The sequence below is a fragment of the Eptatretus burgeri genome, chromosome 14, assembly GCF_056783735.1.
Source record: "Eptatretus burgeri isolate ZD-2024b chromosome 14, Ebu_testis_v1, whole genome shotgun sequence".
In the NCBI taxonomy this organism is placed as follows: Eukaryota; Metazoa; Chordata; class Myxini; order Myxiniformes; family Myxinidae; genus Eptatretus; species Eptatretus burgeri.
Genome location: NC_140974.1, coordinates 22,334,758 through 22,357,732, shown reverse-complemented (window position 1 = coordinate 22,357,732; position 22,975 = coordinate 22,334,758). Strand labels below are relative to the sequence as shown.

Sequence of the window (22,975 nt, the reverse complement as noted above, 5' to 3'; positions counted from 1 at the left end):
TATATATATATATATATATATATATATATATATATATATATATATATATATATATAGCTGAGTTTGTGTCTGTGGGTGGATGTGTGGGTCTGAACAAGTACGTTTTCATTTCAACGAAAATAGTCATGTACTCTATGCTGTGAAGATGTCCAGTGGTGTGTTCTTTACCAAGCAGCTAGCTAGTGCTTGCCAAGCCAGTCGTTCCTTATCAACAGTATTTAATGGAGTGCTTGCTTGAGTGATTAAGCCACTTGGCAAGCACTCCACAACAAACTTGGTAACTGAACACCCCAGATTCATGACATGGTGATGAGGATAAACATCTCTGGCATTATTATTTCAGCTATATCGATGAATTCGTCCCTCAGGGGGTGGGGTAGTAGGAGGCAGAGGAAGGGGTGGGGTGGGAGGAAGGGGTGGGGTGGGAGGAGGCAGGGGAAGGGGTGGGGTGGGAGGAGGTAGGGGGACGGGTGGGGTGGGAGGAGGTAGGGGGACGGGTGGGGTGGGAGGAGGCAGGGGAAGGGGTGGGGTGGGAGGAGGCAAGGGAAGGGGTGGGGTGGGAAGAGGGACCCGACGTTGCCCGGCAACACCGGGTACCCCACCCAGGTAGTATATAGACAAAATAATAGGACTGGAGTTAGATATATATCACTGTTGGAGTAAACAGAGGCAATATAATAAAATAACTTGGCAAGCCAAAAAGAGTACGAGAAGGATGTGGCTAAGAATATTAAACATAATGGCAAGGCTTTCTTTAAGTAGATCAGGGGAAAAGAACAGGTTAGGACCAGTGTGGGCCCATTGAGGAAAAGCACCGGGAGAGTGATTAGTGAGGAAATTGAGATGGCAGGCTTATTAAACAGGAAGTTTACTTCAACTTTTACACAAGAAAATGGAGCATTCCCAATAGGTTAGATTATAATAAGATAATTATCTATCAAGGAGGTGAGGAAGGGCTTTTACAGAAGATCCAGGTTGGAGTGGAGGAAATAAAAAAAACAGCTAGGTAATCTAAGTGTAGATAAGGCTCCGGCTCCAGACAATATGCACCCGAGAGTATTGAGGGAAGTAGTTGAGCAGGTAATTGAGATATTAATGGATATTTCCAATTGTTCACTGGCGTTAGAACAGGTACCGGAGGATTAAAGAGTAGCAAATGTAAAACCATTATTTAAGAAATGATCCAGAGAAGAATTGGGAAACTATAGACCTGTTAGTTTGACTTCAGTTGTGTGGAAGGTGTTGGAGACTTTAATTAGGAACCAGATGAGGAACCATTTAAACAAATACAAACGAATTAAAGGCAGTTATTATGGGTTTACCAAAGCTAGCTCCTGTTTAACAAATCTTTTAGAGTTCTGTGAAGCAGTGTCTGATTGGGTGGATGAGGGAAAGGCAGTGGACATAGTATATCTAGACTTTAAGAAGGCATTTGATAAGGTACCACATCGGAGGTTGTTAGCCAAAGTGAGGGCTTGTGGAGTGGCTGGTCAAGTAGCGAGTTGGATTGCAAACTGGCTTCGTGGTAGGAAGCAAAGAGTGGTTGTGAGTGGGAGGATGTCTTGCTGGGAGGATGTAAGTAGTGGGGTACCTCAGGGACCAGTAGTCGGACCAGTACTATTTAGAATTTACATCAATGATTTGGATAGTAGGGTGAAGAGTTGGCTTTCCAAATTTGCAGATGACACAAAGCTTGGAGATAAGGTGGATAGCAGAGGGGGTGGTGATCAGATTCAGGAAAGTATTGATACTTGCATAAATTGGACAAAAGATCGGGAAATGCAATTTAAACGAAACAAAGGTAATGTGCTGGGGATGGATAAGAATAACCAAAAAAGAGATGACACGATGCAAGGGGTAATTATGGAGCATGTCACACAGGAGAAGGATTTAGGAGTGGTACTTCAATTAACCTGTGTCATTACCCATGTGACCTCGTCGGGAGTCATAACATAGTCGACCACTTAGTGTGTGAGAGCTTCCTGTCCTTACCAGTTGTATATGCTGTGTCGATGGTGCTGCTTTGCTGTGTCCCACTGATGGCATACAGGTGGACGGAGTAGTCAGTGGAGGGGTTGAGGCCAGAAAATCTGTGATCTGTCGCCCTCCAGTCTAAACGTATTTGCTGCCACGGCAACCGCATGAGAAGGCTGATTGTATGTTCATTCACATCTTACATGCATCACAGGAGATCCATGATCCATACAGATCTACCTCAATAAAAAAAAATCAATAGATCACTTGTTTTCCAATATCCCTACTGTATTATCTTTATGTCTGTGCAAAGTTAGTGATTTTTGTGTGTAAAGTCTGAAATAATCTCCATTTCCATTTGTGGACAATGACTACATGGAATTTTTTTTAATGGAAATTTAACTTCCTATCCTCCTGTTACCCCTCCCCCAACCCCGACCCCTTCCTCTTACACATATTTCCGCACAACCTTCTTTCCCTTCTTCATCTCCTATCTCCACCAGCCCTCTACCTACATTTCCCTTTTTCATCCTCCCATTCCCATCCAAATTTCCAATGTGTTGTTTGCACTTTATCACTCGTACCCCTTCTCCACTCGCCTTACGGATGTGACATGTAAAATCCCCAAGTGTTATTCGATGATGATGAATTATGCGTTCCTGATTGTAAGCATAAAGAAAAAGGCAGATAAAAGAATGGGAAAATTTAAGGTATCTCATCGACAGTAGGGAATATCAGAGAATACACCGACCTCATCAGAACCAGGACCAGAATTGGTGAGCACATATTCTGTAATCGCACCACGAGGAGGTCGCCAAGTGATCGTGGCAGAGTGTAGATCCACATTTTGCACCTTCAAATCCCTGGGAGGATCTAGACCTGGTTCGAAAAAGATGCAAAATCTCATTAACATATCAATAATAACTGTCGTCCAAGGGTGTACTCTGACATTCAACTTAAATGTAAAAATGACCAACTTCAGCAAAAAAAACTGGTTGAAGTTTTGAAGATTCATTTTCAAAACTGAAGACCTTTTCAACAAATGTAGGTATTTTCCCAGAAAGCAAGATTCAAGTCCTTTTCGCCACAGCCTCACCTTCTGAGGCAACTCCCGTAGATTCTGTAACATCTGAAGGTTGACAACGTTGTATGAACCGCCATGCAAAGCAAAGTAACGCGGACCTTTCGGGCGTTCATCCTTTATCAGAGCAAGAGAGGTTTTCCTGATTCTGACATTTCCTCACTTGCAAAGATGAAATCTGAGTGCCTGAAACGTCAGCATTACATTGTTTCCCATGGTGGATGGCAGGCCTTTATTAACCTTCAGGAGATAAATTTTATCGTTTAATTTCTCCAACATGGTACGCTGACATGACCCTTAAAAAAGTCTAGTATTCCTCCCACTGAGCAGGTAAGCTCGCTAACGGGGGTAACTAATGCATGTAATCCCAATGTCACATGGTGAGAGGTCATACATCATTGATGTGAAGCTTACCATCAACATCTTGTAAATGCTTCATTGGATGCATTGTTTTTTTTTTTAATTTGCATGGATATTAATCAGTTGGTGTATGAAATACGAAGCAAAACGTGCACTTTTACATGGCATATCACTTTACAACTTGAACCAAACCATTTGCTGCACCTTCGTTTATTAATCACATTTGGTCGAGGGTTGAGTGCAGCTTTGCCTTTCCAAGTTTGCATTTTCTATCCCATATTTGGTGTTGACGGCATTAAGAGTCAACCACAAAGTGTGGACTTGCTTCACATATTGGATTGTGCCGGAAAGGCAGCCTTTTTACGAGTATAACCCTTCATCGAGGCCATTTGTGAGTCGCCTGAGTTTTAATTAGCAATTTGACAATGATATGGTAATTATCCTGAGACCAGCTCAGTTTCCTGGAACTTGGAATGCAAATCCTTCATACAACAATCTTCAACCAGATTTTATCCCAAACTCGCTCGACTTTCCTCACCATGAGGCCACCGTATCTTTCAGGAAAACACAGCAAGCACAAATCATATGGAATCGTGTTGTTTTGGAGAAATACACACAAAAGCAATATTTATTCTGTTTCATTAATCACTGATAGATAAGCAGGTTTTGATGAAAATTACTTTTCAGGTTAACAATTATGTAATAATAATTTTATAATTGTACTAAGACACGCATTTTGGTGTCTGTCTGTGGCCGATGCATGAAGTCGTTACTTACCCAATATCAACCAAATTTCCCAGGGGGACTAAGGGTTACAATACGAAGGTTGCAGCTACTTGGTTTGCCTCCCCTCCTCCAGCGGGTTCCGAAGATGGAACTGACGCAAATTCTCTATTTAAATGTGTATTTAAATTTAGCACCACTCCCAATGGTGGTGGGAGAGGGTATTACAAGTGACATTTCAGAGGCCTTAATTGTATCATGATTAAGAGGCCTTCACCTTATTTTGTCAGTTGCTTAGACTATGTTTTTTTAGACTCAACTGCAAAGAATCCGAAGGAATTCCCATGTTTTACTGCCTTGTCCGCTTTGGAAAAACTCCGTGTAAAAGTGTAGAGATTGCAGTTTACGCATCATTCCACATTATTGTGGGGTTTTTCAAAGACTGCTTCCGACAACAAAAGTAATAACAACAACAATGATAATAGCAAAATAATAATATTAACATTATAAGAAAAGAATAATATTAGTAATAATAATAATATTAACAATAATAACAGCACTAAAATTAGCAATAAAAATAAGGATAATAATATGATCACTCAGGACTGCTCCCATAGGAAGCAGAAGTTTGTTGTGTTTGAAATTAGTAATTTGTGGAAAGGGAGGTATAACCCTAATGCAAATATAATGACATCTCATATTAATTTTTGGTGACATTACAAGTACTTGTACAAACCAGTTGAAAAGACCGTATCAATCGTAGAACTTTGTCCGGTGTCGCTGACAGCATAGAGCTGGATGGTGTAGCGAGATGAAGGGTCGAGATTGAGCAGCTGACTGCTCGTTGCTGTCCCGTTGACATATATCTCCTACACACGCAGAAGCCAAGAGTAGACTCTTTACCGTGTATAGTAGTGGAGGTGCTGTTATCATTCTGCCTCCTCACCGAGATAAATATATGGCTGATGCTTCTTTCCAAAGTTTAGGTGAGGATGTGGAAATCTGTGGGCATTCTCTGCAAAACTTTTCTGGTTGAGTAAATGCAGCTGTGATGCCTCTTTCATTTTATATATCTTAAAAAGCATTTTGTAAAATTCATTTCAAAAAAGTAGGGCAGTTTGCATTTTATGAGCAATTTAAAGTAATATGTGACATTAGAGACGTCATAGTATAATGGCATTTAGGGTAACGTAATATTAATTACCTGAACAGAACCATTTGGATCCAAGTACATAAGCACGTAGCCCGTGATATCTCCACGTGGAGATTGCCAAACAACCTTGGCAGTCTCTTGTTCCACATCTATTACTTCCAGGTCTCTCGGTGGATCCAGGACTGGTCAACAGAAACATAAACATAAAGCATGAATGCCATCAGACAAATAAATACGTGGAATCTTAACAGGACTAAGAGGTGAGTGAGAAGAAGACAACAACAATGAAACACCTATTTAACCAAACACTTACTAGCAAGTTGCTTTGTGGTCTTTCCAGTGGGTTAGTGGGGGGAAGTTCACATTATTCAGTCTTTGTGCTCTTGCTTGAGGTAGCACAGGTAGACGAACGCAGCAGTTGGGAATGATGTAAAGACTGCTCATGAGGGTGTTACATGCTTCAATTCTGTGTTTGCTCCAAATCTTGTACCAAACCCCTCACCCTTGACACCTACCTTTCCCTCTCATACCAAACTGCTCCTCAATACTGTTCCTCTCTTCAATCTATCCATGGGGACCATACTCTGTGCAGAGCGTTGGTGCTGCCTCAGCAGTCTCCTTGGCTACTGGGCACAATCCTGGACGGGTCGCCACTCCGACACAAGATACCATCAAGCTGGCACTCATTTTGCCGAACTCGGAAGGATGACAGGCAGAGTCAACCCCATCTGGTATTAATTCAACAGCTGAGTGGGATTTGAACTCAGGATCCTTGGATCCCAAGATCACCACCCAAACCATTAAGCCAACACCAGGCATGTTCCTCTCTTGCTTATCCTGTTTCTGCTCTGTTCACTCGATCATTCACTGGGGTCAGTTTCTGTTTGACTGGAAGTTGGCCAACATCACTGCAACACACAAACATGGTGCAAAAACGGATCCTCTTAATGACAGGCCAACTAGCTTGCTTTCAATTATAAGCAAGGCCATGAAATCTATCATTGCAGTTGAGAGCAAATTCTTCCTTTTCTCCAACAGCCTGATCTCAGATCATCAGTTCAGCTTCAGACTGATCATTCTATCCTGAACATGCTGCTTATGCTCTCCCAATAATGGATGGAAGCTCTCAATCTCAGATATGAGATCAGGACCATCTCTCTGGATATATCTCAAGCATTTAATAAAGTAGGGCACCTCACCTTAATCTCCAAGCTCTCTGCCTATGGCATCCAAGTCCACCTCCTCTCATGGATCATTGGCTTCCTCCACTTCCATAGGCAGTGTGGAGCTCTTCACAGGATCCTCTCATCTCCTCTCTCTATCAAGGCTGGAGTGCCACAAGGCAGTGTCTTGGGCCCAGTCTTTTTCTTCATCAACATCAATGATCTTTGTTAATTCCCTGAAAACACCTGCCTATATCTCTTTGCTAATGATTCCACCATCTGTTGTATAATTCTCATCCTTCAGACAGACAAGCAGCAGCGTGTTCCTTCTCTGAAGACCTTGATAGAATCAAGAGCTAGTCCAACACTTGGAATATGTCTTTCAACCCAAACAATTCCCACCGAGTTCTACATATTTCTCCAAGTGATTAATATATCATTTTAATCAGCATCTTATGTTCATAAAAATGCTTCGACATACACGACTGATGCAGGAAAACGACCACCTACTATTTACAAAAATAGGTACAATGCCCGTAGGCTCATCTTGTCGAACCACTGTGAAGCGCGGATGACCCACATCCACGCTTATGTAACGGAGAAGAAAGTAAATACCTATTTTGGAGGGGTCAAGATGCCCTGTAGACCCCCTTAGACCAGAATTTGTTTTTTAATGCCGTGGACAAACTTTAGTTCATCACAGGTGATGAAGGTTGTGGTCAAGCTTATTTTAAATCATGTGTAGTTTCGAAGAAGAAGATCCGAGTGTTTACATAAACCTGACTGACTGGCAGACACCGCACGATGCTTATCCCTCCCCTGAACTACGTTCCAGGTGAACTAAAAATGAGCGGATATTTGACACCCTCACTTCTTGCAACAAGACACCCTCATTTAACAAAGATGGACCAAACCCTATAATTGTACCTCATATAAATATTTGCATTACAGGTTTGGGCCAAATTAAATGGATATGTCAGCAATTTTAGCTCATTGTACTCAAGGATGCTCGTGCTCAGAATGAAACGCAATGAAGGCCAATATAGTTTTGTAAAATTTGCAAACTAAGGACAAATCTTTTCTGCAGTATCATGCAAAGAAATTTTGTGTTACACCAACACACGTATGACGAGTGACGGCCAAAGGAAAAACAATTCCCAACCATTATGGAATGGTCCTGCACGAGTGAAACTCGACAGAGATGTCAGTCTATTTCTTAGTCATGTTTGGCCAGCATCACACATTTTTCTCAAATTCGTGTTTTGCAATTTTAAACTTTTTGGAGAGATTAATAATTTGCATCGCCTTTGTATTTCAGGGAAACACACAACACATTTCAAACATGCAGGCCGTACAAGTCATCCTCAATGAGTGTTCCACCCACCAGTAGAAAATACAGTCTCAATGGCTGGGCTTTGTTCAGCTCCACTGACAGCATAGAGGTGGAGGTTGTAAGGAGTTGCAGGATCAAGATTCTTCAGCCAGTAGCTGGTTTTTCCTCCTTCGAGGTCTATCTCCTGTAAGTCCAAAGCTTTATTTAATCACAACATAATGGATTCTCCTTCTTCAGCAGTATGACCACAAGTTTCTCAAACTATAACATTTTAAACTTCACTCTCATGAATGACCACTCAAACAGTGATTGCGTGCCTTTTATAGGGCTGGCCTAAAACACAAATGCAATCTATTGTGAGTTATGTGACACATACTTTCTAATGCATTGCAAAAACAATACAAGCTGTCCCAATAACCATGCCCATCGTCTTTCATATGAGGACAGGCCTTGTAACTTTTTCATAGGACAATATCTACAAGTGAAAATATTTTTGCAAAATAAAAAAAGCAATGTCGGGAGGACAAACTACAGTCTAAAAAGGTTTTAAACAAGATAGGGATGATGTTGGTTTAGAGAGTAGCTAACAGTATTGCCATCATATAACAATCCCTACATCACTGCCTTCAGACTATTGTCGAGCTAAAAGTAGAAGAAGCTCCTATATTTCATTTCAGCATTAGTATAAGAAACTCCTTCACAATTTCAGGGAGTTCTTGCAACTTCAGTTGTCTTTCCTATCGTTTTTTAAATGAAGTTAGACTCACCAATCACAAATGCAGATAATTATAAAATGCTGTTATTAGAGATGTGCATGCAGTTTGTAAGAAGTTGATGTTTGTGTCCTGGCATTAACGTTGTAGTCAGGCTGCGAATTTAATTTGTAGAGTCTCAGTATATGGCTACACTACAAGAGTAATCAAGTACTGTTGTAACCAGTGGCGTGTTTGTAGAAGCTTGAAACAATAATTGATGAAGTGTAAAGGAGGCAGTGATGTGGGGATTGTTTTGTGATGACAATACTGTTAGCTACTCTCTAAACAAACATCATCCCTATCTTGCTTAAAACCTTTTTTAGACTGTAGTTTATCATCCATACGTTGCCTTTTTTATTGAGCATAAATATTTTTATTCACTTGTTTCTGCAAAATTTTTTTATAATGTTGTATAACAGAATGGTATGGTATACAGAGGATACCCAATGTTGGAGCAAAAGTGCCAAGAGATCTCATTCAGCAATGTCAAATACTGCGTGTCTTCCTGCATGTCTAACTTTGCCCTGACTGTATCTTGCAGCTCAGCCTTAAGTGCTCATTTCTCAAAGCACGAGATGGTATTCATAGAATACATACCCACGCAGTCTTGAAAAGGACTTGGTGGGAGCGAACTCTTTTGTTTTTTAAGGTTTTTTTTTTGTTTGGCAATGCAATATGTCTACTGGACCATGTGACTGATTGCATCGCCTTTGTATTCCAGGGAAACACACAACACATTTCAAACATGCAGGCCGTACAAGTCATCCTCAATGAGTGTTCCACCCACCAGTAGAAAATACAGTCTCAATGGCTGTCTCTCAATGGTAACATCGTCTTTCTCAATGGTAACATCATCTTTATCAAAAATATACATCACCTCAAAAAAAAAATCATCTCAAAAAATACAGTCTCAATGAGCATCATCATCATCATCATCATCTTTATCATCATCTGAGCATCATCTTTATCAAACCATATTTCCCATGAGTAGTTGATCAGTTAGTTAAATTTTGCATCGATCGGCTAAGCGGTTTCTCCTATGAAGATTTTCAAAGATTTTTCCCTTCAATACAATATGGCTGCCAGACCACGTGACACATGATGGTCATTTTTATGAAAATCCTGTTCAAATTTCAAGTCAATCGGATGAAAATTGAAAATTTTAGAAATTCAGCCGATGTTTAACTTTTGGCCTATGTTGACCTCAAAAATAGTTGGTGGTTGAATTCAGTGACTTGAAATGCAAATCCTCTTCAAACTTCTAGTCAATCAGATGAAAATTGAGGATTTTCGAAAATTGTGCAATGTTGACCTTTGGCCTATGTTGACCTCAAAGTAGTGACTACTATATCATATGGTTATATAACATGTGGTAAATTTTCAATTCCTTCTGCTGAATGGTTTTCGATGTATGCTCTTAACAAAATGCAGACACGTATGACATACGTATGTACGCTACCGATCGCTTAACCCTGCGTTTCGCTTTACAAGCACAAGGGGTTATGATATCTTCATCCAGCCTCAGGGCACACAATGGCCTGCACTTAGAAATGTTCAAAATAATTACTGTGGATTAACAATAGAGAGAACAATATCAAAGTGATCATGCTGAAGCTTGATGTACACAACCATCGCCATGACATTATCAGGCAAATTGCGATCAACGTGCATAGGGGAGTGCCGTACCCAATCCATACTCTCGCTGTTGTACACATACACTGGGGTTTTGAGCAAATGTTCTCGAGTAAGAATTTCGTTTTCTGTACCTCAAGTACCTGCCCTGTCCATATAGGAAGCTCTTATGCAGGCTTCAACACTGGACACACCAGTGAAAAGTATGAATGGCTGAATATCAGACATGTGTGAGACAATTGCAGAACACACAGCTCCATGTTGTTTTTGCGAGCCAGTGATGATATGTGCAAATGAGCGAAATAAACAGTTACTTCTGATTAATTGAACATTGACCACTCCACTCGATGCAGTATGTCAAAAAATAAAGATGATAGGAACACTAAATGTCAGTTCAAATATTTATTCAATTCAGAGTTTGATTAAATAATCTCCTGTTCAGGCTGTTCTACACGATGTGATGCTCCAAAGAAGCGAATCTGCTGCCGATAAAGCATGTTTGTGATCACGTGCGTCCCGTGTGAAGCACTGGTACCTCGCGATTATTTTATTTTCATAAATATAACACTGAAAAATAAGGGATTTCCTGAAGCAAGATGTTTCTGCTGATATTATTTGATGTCCATATGTATGACACTGAGGCAAATGTATAGCGGCCCCACTGCCATCAGGCTGATTGGCAGTCATGCAGTCCCACCCACCCCTCGGATCCCTCCCTGCCTGTTATTTTACAAGGAATATAGTTTTGCGCACGTTTCGTGGAATCCTTTCAAGCTATTAAAATTACAATACCAAAGGATGATGCACGAGGTAAAACTCTGTCAGATGGTACCAGAATCATTGCCATTGATAGAGGCAGCTTGGAAATATGCCATCTGAAAAATATTATGATCATCATCATCATCATCATTATTATTATTAACGACAAGATGAATCCCCGGGTTTGACCGATTTCGTTTTTTATTTTTATTTTTGCTTTTTCCATGGTCTGGATAACTGAAAAGTGACCCCTGCCTCAATAACCAGCTGAACAAACCAAGTAAGTTCTCAGATGTTGCCGAAGCAACTTTTTGGAGAAGATAATCCAACTTTAGTTTTGTATGTGGCAGATGGGGCGGCCATTTTTTTCCGCACCACCCCGACATGGAGAGTACTCGTGCATTCTGATATACTGTATATGAAATAAGGTTTTTGCGGTTGGGATAATCCATTGCAATTATTGAAAAATTCACAGCCAACCAAAATGATAAAACTCAACCAAACTCACGCCTATTTTATTCCAAACTAGAGTGAACCGATCAAATCTCAAGGCGATGTTTCGTTTGTGACACACAAACTTCTTCAAAGCCCAATGAACCATCGAGATGGTGGCCTACTTTATTCTGCCTTGTGTTAATCCTCTTCCAGTCCAACACACTGATGTTCAGAGTGGAAAACAAAATTATCACTTTTCTCCCTGTTGTTCACGCTAATCACCCTTGATTGATTGTTTTCTCCCTCTGCGTATGTTTCCTACGTGATCTGGTAAAATACATATGTGCATTATAACTTGGCAAGCTATTGGGCATGTATTGTACATCCGGGTTAGTCATCCTTTGTGACGTGATATGGTCACGTGGTCCTGTTGTAGGCGGGGTTGGAATGGTGAAGATTGCGTGATTGGGAATATCTGTGGTAGAGTGATTGGTGTGTCCTCTGGGCTCAATGTTCTAGGCACGTTGTGGGTTATTTGTGGTCCACACTGTCCTCGTTTTTGGAGCTTGCACCAACCACTTTCTCTTTTTCGGATCAAGGGGCAGTACTGAGCGAGAACTTTTAATGTTTCTTCTGTTAATCCATCATCCTGTGCTTCAGCATGCCAAGATTTCAAAATTAGTCGGCGGTGTTTGTTTGGCGTGACGTCCAGAATCTGTGTATTGCTTCCATCACAACTGTGACCAAAACGTATGCAATGACGTGCTATGGCTGATTGTGAGGCCTTTACCAGCCTCATAGCTCTGGTATGTTCATTTATCCTCAGTTTTAAATTTCTTCCCATTTCCCCCACATAAGCAGTGCCACACACATGCTGTGTGATTGCGATATACCACATCTGATCTGTCCCCAAATGGTACTTTATCTTTCAATTCAGTGATGGCATAACGAATAGTGTAGAGGGGTTTGTACGCTACCCGGATTTGTGCACTGCATATGATTTTGCCAGTCTTCTCCGTTAATACCAGGTAATGGGGAAAGGCACAGGAACCACGTTTGTCATCTTCTTCTTATTCTTCTTCTTCTTCTTCTTCTTCTTCTTCTTCTTCCTCCTCCTCCTCTCTTTGTTCTGTCCTCTCAGGTCTCAGGCCGGTTTTGCGCTTCCTTATTACTCAAATTATCAGAGAAGTTCGAGTTTTATTTTTGGTTTGGAAGTGTTGGGTAGTCGTTCTCGTCGGAAAAAAAAAATTTTTTTTTGAGATTTGTTCTACCCTTTTTATCAGTATTTAAAAATGCCGATTTCAGTTAATACAATGGCGATTTCGATGAAACTCGGTTGGTAGGTTCATACCATGACCTAGTTGTGTGCAAATGAGAGCCGTTGCTATGGACACCACCATTGCCTAGCAACGGGACTTTGAAATTTTTGAAAAATCAAAAAAATATATTTTTTCGAAAATCAAAAATCGGGCCATGAGCGGCTGTGGGCAGTACATTCAGCCATATTGTCAAAAATTTCCAGCCGGATCCTATGAAAACTGTCGGAGAAGATAGACTTTGAATAAAAATTGGTCGAAAACAATAAAAAAAACGAAGTTCGTTATACCTCAGATAAGAGACTATGAGTCAGATATACATGAAACTCGTATGGTAGGTTCATGGTATGTCCTAGTTATGTGTGAGAAAGAACTGTTGCTGTGGACCCCTCCGTTGCCTAGCAACAGCCGAAAAACCTCTAAATGTGGGGGTATTTTAACGAAAAAACAATCTGCAGCATTAACCCTTGAAGCTCGAAACATGAATTTTCTTGTGCTTCATCCTCAGGTCATTCCCCATCGAATGGGCCCATCGTATGAGGTTCTATTGGGTAGTCGACTACCCATGTCTGCCTAACGGCTTGTCTGTCTGTCTGTCCCTCTGTTCGTCCAGTGCTCCGTTAATACAATGGCGATTTCGATGAAACTTGGTTGGTAGGTTCATACCATGACCGAGTTGTGTGCAAATGAGAACCGTTGCTATGGACACCACCATTGCCTAGCAACGGGACTTTAAATTTTTTGAAAAATCATTAAAAAAAAAAATTTCGAAAATAAAAAATCAGGCCACGAGCGACTGTGGGCAGTACATTTAGCCATATTGTCAAAAATTTCCAGCCGGATCCTATGAAAACTGTCGGAGAAGATAGACTTTGAATGAACCCTGCTCGAAAACAATAAAAAAACGAAGTTCATTATACCTCAGAGACTATGAGTCAGATATACATGAAACTGGTATGGTAGGTTCATGGTATGTCCTAGTTATGTGTGAGAAAGAACTGTTGCTATGGACCCCTCCGTTGCCTAGCAACGACCGAAAAACCTCTAAATATGGGGGTATTTTAACGAAAAAACAATCTGCAGCATTAACCCTTGAAGCTAGAATCATGAATTTTCTTGTGCTTCATCCTCAGGTCATTCCCCATCGAATGGGCCCATCGCGTCAGGTTCTATTTGGTAGGTGACTTCCCATGTCCGCCTACCGGCTTGTCTCTTTATATGTGTGTGTATATATGTGTGTGTGTGTGTGTGTGTGTGTGTGTGTGTGTGTGTGTGTGTGTGTGTGTGTGTGTGTGTGTGTGTGTGTGTGTGTGTGTGTGTGTGTGACACACACGCGTATGCAATGCAAACAGAATTTGAGGTAAATACAACTTCCCTGATATTGAAACAAACAAGAAAGAGCAAACTTGGTCTCAGGTAACGTTTCATCCAAAAGACCATGACATGTGGACTTCCTGAGGCCTCAGTTCTTCGAACTCTGTGGATGGCTTTCATTTGTGCGAGTCACCTTCATGATGCCATCAGGACCAGAGTAACCAAGCACATATCCAGTGATGGCTCCATATGGGGACTGCCAAGTGATGAGTGCAGATTCTTCATCGATATCTCTTGTCGCAAGAGCCCGAGGTGGATCCAGTCCTGCAAAAGAAAAATATTCAATTTATACTCTCAGGATGTCATGTTCACTTGATAATAATAATAATAATAATAATAATAATAATAATAATAATAATAATAATAATAATCGTATTCTCCACAGACACTCAAAACCCCGATCTTCTTTTGCAACATTCTCAGGACATTATTTAACTGGAAACCACCAATGTAACCCACCAGCTTTCGGTTTAAAAGATTGAGGCCTTGATCCTCATTGATGAATCCCTGCCAATATAGGGAGAACTTCAAGAAGGAAAGGCTAGCTTCCATACTTGTTTAAATGACCTGGAAACCCCATTGTCAAAGACCCAGAACGTGCACTACAGGTGTTGATTGAGAAAACCGTGTCATACTGATTCTGTGTTTGAACCAACAATTGCATAATGATAACCTTTAAAAATTGCAGACCTCACTTGAAAGCTCCTACTTTTCAATTGCAGCAATTGCAGCTTTCGGCAGCCATAACATAAAATTATGGACATCTGATTGCTTGACACATTATGAGAACAAAATGCATACTGGGACAGCCATCCATAACCTGTGGTGAAGGTGGTCGTGGTGTAAACGCTCTCAAGCGGATCGCGCACTGCACGGAGTTTGACCAAGTACAGGGTGATGGGTCGAAGACCCGACAGTTCTAACTCCACCTCATTTCCTGGCACACTCACCAATATGCTGTCCTCATCTGCGCAAGTGAAACAGAATGAATCTCCTTAACTGATTTCACATTTGACACATTCAACAACAATTCAGAATCAAATTTACAACAAAAACATGAGTAAACATTGGAAATGGAAGTGGAATTAGGTTTTATGAAAATACACATCAAATCATGAACATATACGTGTCACATCTCGAAGCAAACCGAAAACTATTTGCTTGCATCTTGGATTTCAGCAAAATATTTTGAGTGCAAAAGAAAGGTAAAATAAGGAGTATTTTCACCTTTGGAGAGAACAAGTATTTCGTTGAAAAATCAGAACTAGTTACAGCTTACAAAAGGCCATTGAATGGTGCTCAATTGAGTAGTGCTCTCCACTTTGGGCTGGTGCCCCAGCATCACATCTGTCTCTCCTAGATTATGCGGCATCTAAAGATCTCAACACCATTAAAATCTCTGATGAGGCTGACGGACAAGGTCTATTACATTCACATCACAGACAGATCAGTGGCCTCTATTTACTGCCTCTCCTCCAGTCTAGTCTTATAACCTTTCTACCCTTTCTTTCAGTCCTCTTAGCCCTATAACCCTCACCAGCAATTTTAGGATGCACATGTTCAGAAATCACTCCTGGTTAAAGTCACAACAGGCTGACTGCATGCCTCAACGTTTTATATACAAGAGTCTCAGCTCATGGAGGAGCTAAATGACAAAAGGTAGCAGGTAAACAACCACCAAAGGCTATGGGGGGAGTGAACCTGTGAAAAGAAGAAAGGAGGAACAGAATGGAATCAGCACATATAGAAGAGGTCATGGATGTGCACTGGTGAGCACATGAGATTGTGATGGGCGCACATTTTAAAGCTTCACGTGAGAAGGATAACACAATGGACACAGAGAGATGATTCCCAATTTGGTGAATAAATTAATTGATCTTCTTCTTCTTCTTGAATATGGCCAATGATGGGGTGCGCTAAAGTTCAATGTCTAGGTTTTGCAGCCATGAGGCTGCCTCAGGGGTGAGTTGGTGGAGGGTTAAAAGTCATCCCAATCGCTTCCGCAAGGGACACTGCGACATTGATATGCTCCATCATCTGGACTCCTCAGCAGTCGCAGAGCACATCAAGCCTCATCCTCCATCGATGGAGGGTGCTGCCACAATGCCCCTATCCAGTGAGAAGCCTGTTGAGGGCTGTCTATTGCCTGAATGTAAGTGTGAAACAGGGAGGAGCAATGGTTGGATCATGTACAAAATGTTTATTACCTTTGACGAAGGATTCAGAGAGGGCATTGCATTTGGGTCCATTTGTTTGTCTGTCTGTTGTTTGCTTGTTTGTCCTCACAGAACTTTCGTGTTTTTCTCCGTAACCGCTTGTCTGATTGAGACTAAATTTTCACCATTGATGCGACTACTCATGAAGAATGTTGTAATGATAATAATGTCATTATTGGTAACATGGTGTGGCAGCCATATTGGAAAAATGGAAAACTTTGGACCTCTGTATCTCTGAAACCGCAGCAAGCAAAAAATTGACACGAAGCTTGGAGGTAAGGTGGATAGCAGAGAGGGTGGTGTCAGATTCAGGAAAGTATTGATACTTGCATAGATTAGGCAAAAGATTGGCAAATGGAATTTAACCTGAGCAAGTGTAATGTTTTGGGGATGGGAAAGAACAATGAAAATAGAGATTACAGGATGCAAGGGGTAATTTAGGAGCATGTCACATAGGAGAAGGATCTGGGGGTGGTAATAGATATGGGAGGTAAGCAGGCAGTACAAGGCCAGGCAGCTATAGGTAAAGCAAATAGGGTTTTCGGTTGTATTTGGAGAGGGATCATTTATAAATCAAAAGAAGTGGTGCTCACATTGGACAGGAATTTAGTGAGGGCCACATCTCGAATATTGTGTGCAGTTTTGGCACCACAACTCAGGAAGGACATAGATGCCATAGAGAGGATTCAGCACAGGGTTGTTAGATTGATTCCGGGTCTAGCTAGACTTAGCCATGAGGAGCGGCTGAAGGAGACAGGGCTTTATACACTAGAAAGGAGGCGGTTACGAGGAGATATGATAGAGATGTTTAAGATAATGAAAGATAGAGATAAAATAAGAGCAGAGGAATTATTCAATAGAGGAGACAATGATATTACTAGGAGCCAGAGCCTGAGAGTAAAGAAGAGAAGAGTTAAGATGGTAGGAAGGCAGAGGTCTTTTACTCAGAGAGTAGTTAATGCATAGATTGGTGTCCCTGGAAAGGTAGTGACAGCAGAAAAAGTAGATATGTTTAAATTGGAATTAGATAACTACCTGGAAGTTATGGAGACTGAGTGGTGTAGGGATGTTGGCAGGACTTTTAGGTAGCTTTAACATTGATGGGTGATTGTGTGCATGTGTACAGAGGTCTGTTGGTAGGGGTCTTGTCAAAGGGTGTTGAGTGGTTGAGGTGTTTTTTACCCGAGCCTATGCCCCCTCCACTGAGGAAAAAAATCCCCACAAAAACTACAACCCCCCTCACACACACACACACACACACACACACACACACACACACACACACACACACACACACACACACACACACACACACACACACACACACACACATACACTTAATTTTCCACCTATGTCTAATTTCCTTGTGTTTCCCCTTATCTCCCTCTATTTACTCCTATTTCCTCCAAATCTCCATTCCCTTTCCTTTCCTCTTTGCTATCCCAACCACCACCTCTCTTTTATCTCCCTTCACCCCACTTTCCTTTTTTTTGAAATAGTTTTTTGCCTGGTATCCAACACAAGTTGCTTATTGATGTCAAATGTGGAAAGATTACCATTTTACAGCATCAGGATTATAATTACTATTACTACATTTTATGTTGGCTGATAGACCAAGCATCAGACATCATGACACACAGTTAGATACCATCGATGAATCATTGTTCAATATTCATATTGTGGGGTTGGATCACAACTTCTTGTGGTTGTATTATAAATCTGTAGGTTCCATGAGAAGTTCTCACCATCTTCTGCTGCATAAAGAATGATATATTCATCCACGGTGTCCAGGTCTGTTTCCCATCGTAGCTTCGCAGTCGTTGCGGTGACATCTACAGCCATTAATCCTGATGGGCTTTTTAGGACTGGGCAGGGTAGGCCAAAGAGATTTTTCAAATAACACACTGTATTTTTGTGGCACATCATTAAAGAAAACACAGCTTATTAGTGCAGCCTTTCCACTTCAAGTTGTTCTCAAAAATCTGCAAAAACTCGAGGATTGCTTCATTGTTTGACCATACTTGGACACATTCTGCTCTTATTGGAGCAACAATAGGGCTGAGGTGTAAACCCATAAACTAGGTGATATCCTATTTGGACTCACATATGACCTACTTGTGCTAAATGATCCTGTGGTTGGCTGACTCTCCTGTGAATCCCGCAGGCCAAACAAAGCTACTTGGTACTCGGTGCTCGGTGACAGGTGAGTAAGAGGGTATTCTGTGTTGGCTCCATCCACTGTTATTGATATGGGTTCTCCTGCATGATGACAAGGTGGTGAAGCCAATTACATTTTTGTGCATATATTCATTGCTGTTCCTTATTTGTAGTTGTCAGTGATCACACCATTCTTCCCCAACACCCATACCACCATCAAGTATTGTTGTATAAGGAGCCATCTAATGATTAATTATCCACAGGAAAGTTTTTTTTTGGGGGGTGGGGTTGGAAGGGGCTAGTGTAACTTGTATTGAGAAAATGTAACTTCATTATATTATCAATCGAAAGAGAAAGAAGGGGAGAGAAGTGCGGTGGAAAGAAAGTCCAGGATTGGATAAGTGGGAATAAGAAGATAGGGTGGAAGTGGTGAAGGGGAGAGGAGAGGTCAAACATTCTGCAACATTTTCAAACTAAAACAACAGATGGCCCCTATAGATATATATGTATAGCCACAGGTGTATAATTGTATATATATGTGTGTGTGTATATATATATATATATATATATATATATATATATATATATATATATATATATATATACATATATATATATATATACATATATATACATATATATACATATATATACATATATATATATATATATATATATATATATATATATATATATATATATATATATATACATATATATATATATATATATATATATATATATATATATATATACATATATATATATATATATATACATATACATATACATATATATATACATATACATATACATATATATATACATATATATATATATATATATATATATATATATATATATATATATACATATATATATATATACATATACATATACATATACATATATATATACATATACATATACATATACATATACATATATATACATATACATATACATATACATATACATATATATACATATACATATACATATATATACATATACATATACATATATATATATATATATATATATATATATATATATATACATATACATATACATATACATATATATATATATATACATATACATATACATATACATATACTTATATATACACATATACATATATATATATATATATATATATATATACATATACATATACATATACATATACATATACATATACATATACATATACATATACATATACATATACATATATACATATATATACATACATATACATATACATATACATATATATATATATATACATATACATACATACACACACACACACACACACACACACACACACACACACACACACACACACACACACACACACACACACACACACACACACACACACACACGCACACACACACACACACACACGCACACACACACACACACACACACCAAGACCCAGATATTCACGGGTAGGTACGTTCCAGGAAAACCACGCGAATGTTGAAACCACGAATGTGGAGGGCATTTTTTCAATGGGAAATAGGGGGATAGGCTCCGGGAGTTTCCCAACGCATGGAAAAATCTCACCGAAATGCAGGAAAATGTTGTGGAAATAGACGAAAGTCCATGAATGTCAGGGTGAAATAGGTAATCTCTTAGCTATTTTGCAAGTGTCGTGGTAAAGTTCACGAGTGTCGGGAAAAATCCGCGAGCGCTTTGTCATCTATCTATAATTCCAGCAATCTGTGTGTGTGTGTGTGTGTGTGTCTGTGACCGCTGTTTCTCGACAACCGCTGGTCCAATCTAATTCAAAGTTGCCAGATATATTGCTGGGGACCTGAGGATGTGCCTTTTCAAGGTTTGATATTAATCGGACAAGTGCTTCCCAAGTTATGACCATTTATTTACCAACCAATGGCAGGACACGTGCTGTGTAGGCGTGGCCAATGCGCCATTTAGTTGCCAATCACAGGACACGTTGCTGCGTGGGCGTGGCTGCGTAGATGGGTGCACGGCCGGCCGACGATGACGTCACGTGCCGTGCTGGTTACGATGGGGATCGATCGGTGCCTTAGTTACCGTGTGGTAGGAGTGCCAATGGTGAATGGCAGCGAATGTCATGGCAAGCAAAGACAGGGAGGTAAACTTGATTTTAATTAACTCTGTGTATGTGTAAGTATCACAGCAGTTGTTACTTCAATGCAAGCGATAATTCGTGGAATGATGTGAACATTCCCTACGGGCACGCACTACTTTTGGATAGTGATGACTTACTGTATTCTAATAATTTCTCGATTTCTTATCCACATTTATAGATTAAACACAATGCCCCAATCCAGTCGTCGTTTATGAGAGCGAAGGAATGGCCTGTGTGTTTGTTTGAAAGTTTTTTTTTTTTGCATGTACGGCCACGCACATATGGGCACGCGAGAGCGAAGGAACGGCCTGTGTGGTTGTTGTTTCTGGCACGCGGTTTGAAAGTTTTATTTTTTTTGTATGTTCGGCCACACACTTATGGGCACGCACGTACGGCCATGCACGTACGGTCACGCGAGAGCGAAGGAACGGCCTATGTGTTTGTTTCTGGCAAGCGATTTTAAAGTATATATATATATATATATATATATATATATATATATATATATATATATTTTTTTTTTTTTTTTTTTTTTTTTTTTTTGAACGTACAGCCACGCACGTACGGGCACGTGAAAGCGAAGGGACGGCTTGTGTGGTCGTTGTTTCTGGCACTCGGTTTGAGTTTTTTGTGGGGGGGGAGGGTTTGCACCTACGGCCATGCATCTACGGGCATGCACTCGTTATTGCAATGGAGAGAAGGGGGATAACGTCATTAATTCGCGGCGGTTCCTGGTTGTGGGTAACTGCAGGATGGGTGAGTCGTCTGCGCATTGCTTGTGGGGGATTTTTATGGGTGATGCTTTTTTCGGCAGCTGATAATTAATAGATGTGGTGAGCGACATCATTGTGTAATTCGTCCTTATGAAGCTCGCTGCTAATTACACTGCAAGATATGCTGAACGTTTCCATTCTTAAACTCACAGAAGATGACATCTTTCCTAACTACAGGTAGATTATGCTGAGCATTTTATTAACGTAACAGCTCAGATGGTGCTGTTTGCAGCAAGATGATGATTTACACTAAGAAGCACTGAATGTTTCCATTGTGTAATGTCTGTATGTGGTGACCTGGTTATTATTGGATACAACAATAGATGCTCTTAGTTTTTTTTGTTCTGTAAGTAACTCATGGGGGATGGCATCATGGGGAATAACGTGTTACACTGGTGAGACATCCCCTGAAACTATGTTTATGCCACAAAGTTACAATACAGTACTGTATGTTAAAAGTGCACATGTTGAGACGTCCCAATAAACTATGTTTCTCCCGAGGTGTCACAATACAGTACCATATGTATACTGAAACGCAAAAGAAACTTACCACCTTTTAAACCTTCAAATATCAACAATAACACTGCGTGTAGTAAATGTGTGAACTTATTTGTGGACAATGGTGTGCTCACTGTCACACAAAACGGTCACGGATGGTCACTTGAACCTTCAATGGTCACTTCATAGCACAGCTGTTGAAAAGCCGTTTTGACTGTCAGTGATTAGCCAAGGGGTACGGGATAATTTTAATGAGCTGCACGTGATGTCTTGATATTGGCTTTAAAAAGGTCAGTGCAAAATGGGCATTTCAATCAACATGCCACGATTGTCAAGGGATCAACGGCAGTGTGCCTTGGGCATACTGCAAGGCGGATTGAGCTACCGTGAGGTGGCACGTCGCCTTGGCTGTTCACACCAGACGATATCGGCCCTGGTGGACAGAGACACCCTCCACAACTCTGCAGATGACAGACCTCGATCAGGGAGACCAAGAGTCACCAATGCAAGGCAGAACAGGCAGATGATCCTAAGTCAGATGGCTTCAGACATTGAGGACTGAGTGGGACAGAATCCAGCAGCAATCCATCCAAAGACTGGTAGACAGTATGCGCCGACGATGTACTGCCTGTATCCAAAGCAATGGTGGCCACACGCTATCGAAAGGGGACTGACATTGCACCCTGTGCTGTTCTGTACTGTAGAACAAACTTATGAGATGGTGTATCTTGGTAAAAAAAAACTTTACATATCATCAATAAAATGCCAATGTTTCAATTAGCAATTATTGGTTTGTTTTATTTTGAACTGTTACAATTTTATTACATTTCAAACAAGTGGTAAGTTTCTTTTGCGTTTCAGTATATAAAGAGTGCATGGTGAGACGTCCCACAAAACTATATTTATCCTGCAAAGCTACAATACACGTACAGGAAGGAGGTCATGTTCATGGCTCGTGGAAGATATGTTATTTGCATACGTACAGTATTGTACTGTACATAGATGCAGCTTCTTTGTGGTGGCTCATGGAAGATATGTTTGAGAACTGTGTTATTGTCACGGCTCATGAAAAAAAAGTATATATATATTGTTGCGGAAATGGCCCTTAGTGCGTTATTAAATATAGGATTAGCCCAGATCCCCCA

The 22,975-nt window shown here is 40.4% G+C and overlaps 1 protein-coding gene across 8 annotated transcripts in view; it reads right to left on the bottom strand.

Moving 5' to 3' along the window:
- Positions 1–22,975, bottom strand: part of LOC147012777 (tenascin-N-like) — a 342,994-nt gene that overhangs the window by 160,044 nt on the left and 159,975 nt on the right. For all 8 annotated transcript variants that reach the window (XM_085853955.1, XM_085853961.1, XM_085853957.1 and 5 more), the window contains exons 15-23: positions 18,390–18,533; positions 18,020–18,139; positions 14,879–15,025; positions 14,192–14,322; positions 7,839–7,971; positions 5,343–5,473; positions 4,875–5,007; positions 2,726–2,853; positions 1,993–2,125 (exon numbers count right to left, since the gene is read on the bottom strand). In XM_085853955.1, coding sequence (XP_085710081.1) covers positions 1,993–2,125; positions 2,726–2,853; positions 4,875–5,007; positions 5,343–5,473; positions 7,839–7,971; positions 14,192–14,322; positions 14,879–15,025; positions 18,020–18,139; positions 18,390–18,533 — 1,200 coding nt within the window. The remainder of the gene's footprint in view (positions 1–1,992; positions 2,126–2,725; positions 2,854–4,874; positions 5,008–5,342; positions 5,474–7,838; positions 7,972–14,191; positions 14,323–14,878; positions 15,026–18,019; positions 18,140–18,389; positions 18,534–22,975) is intronic.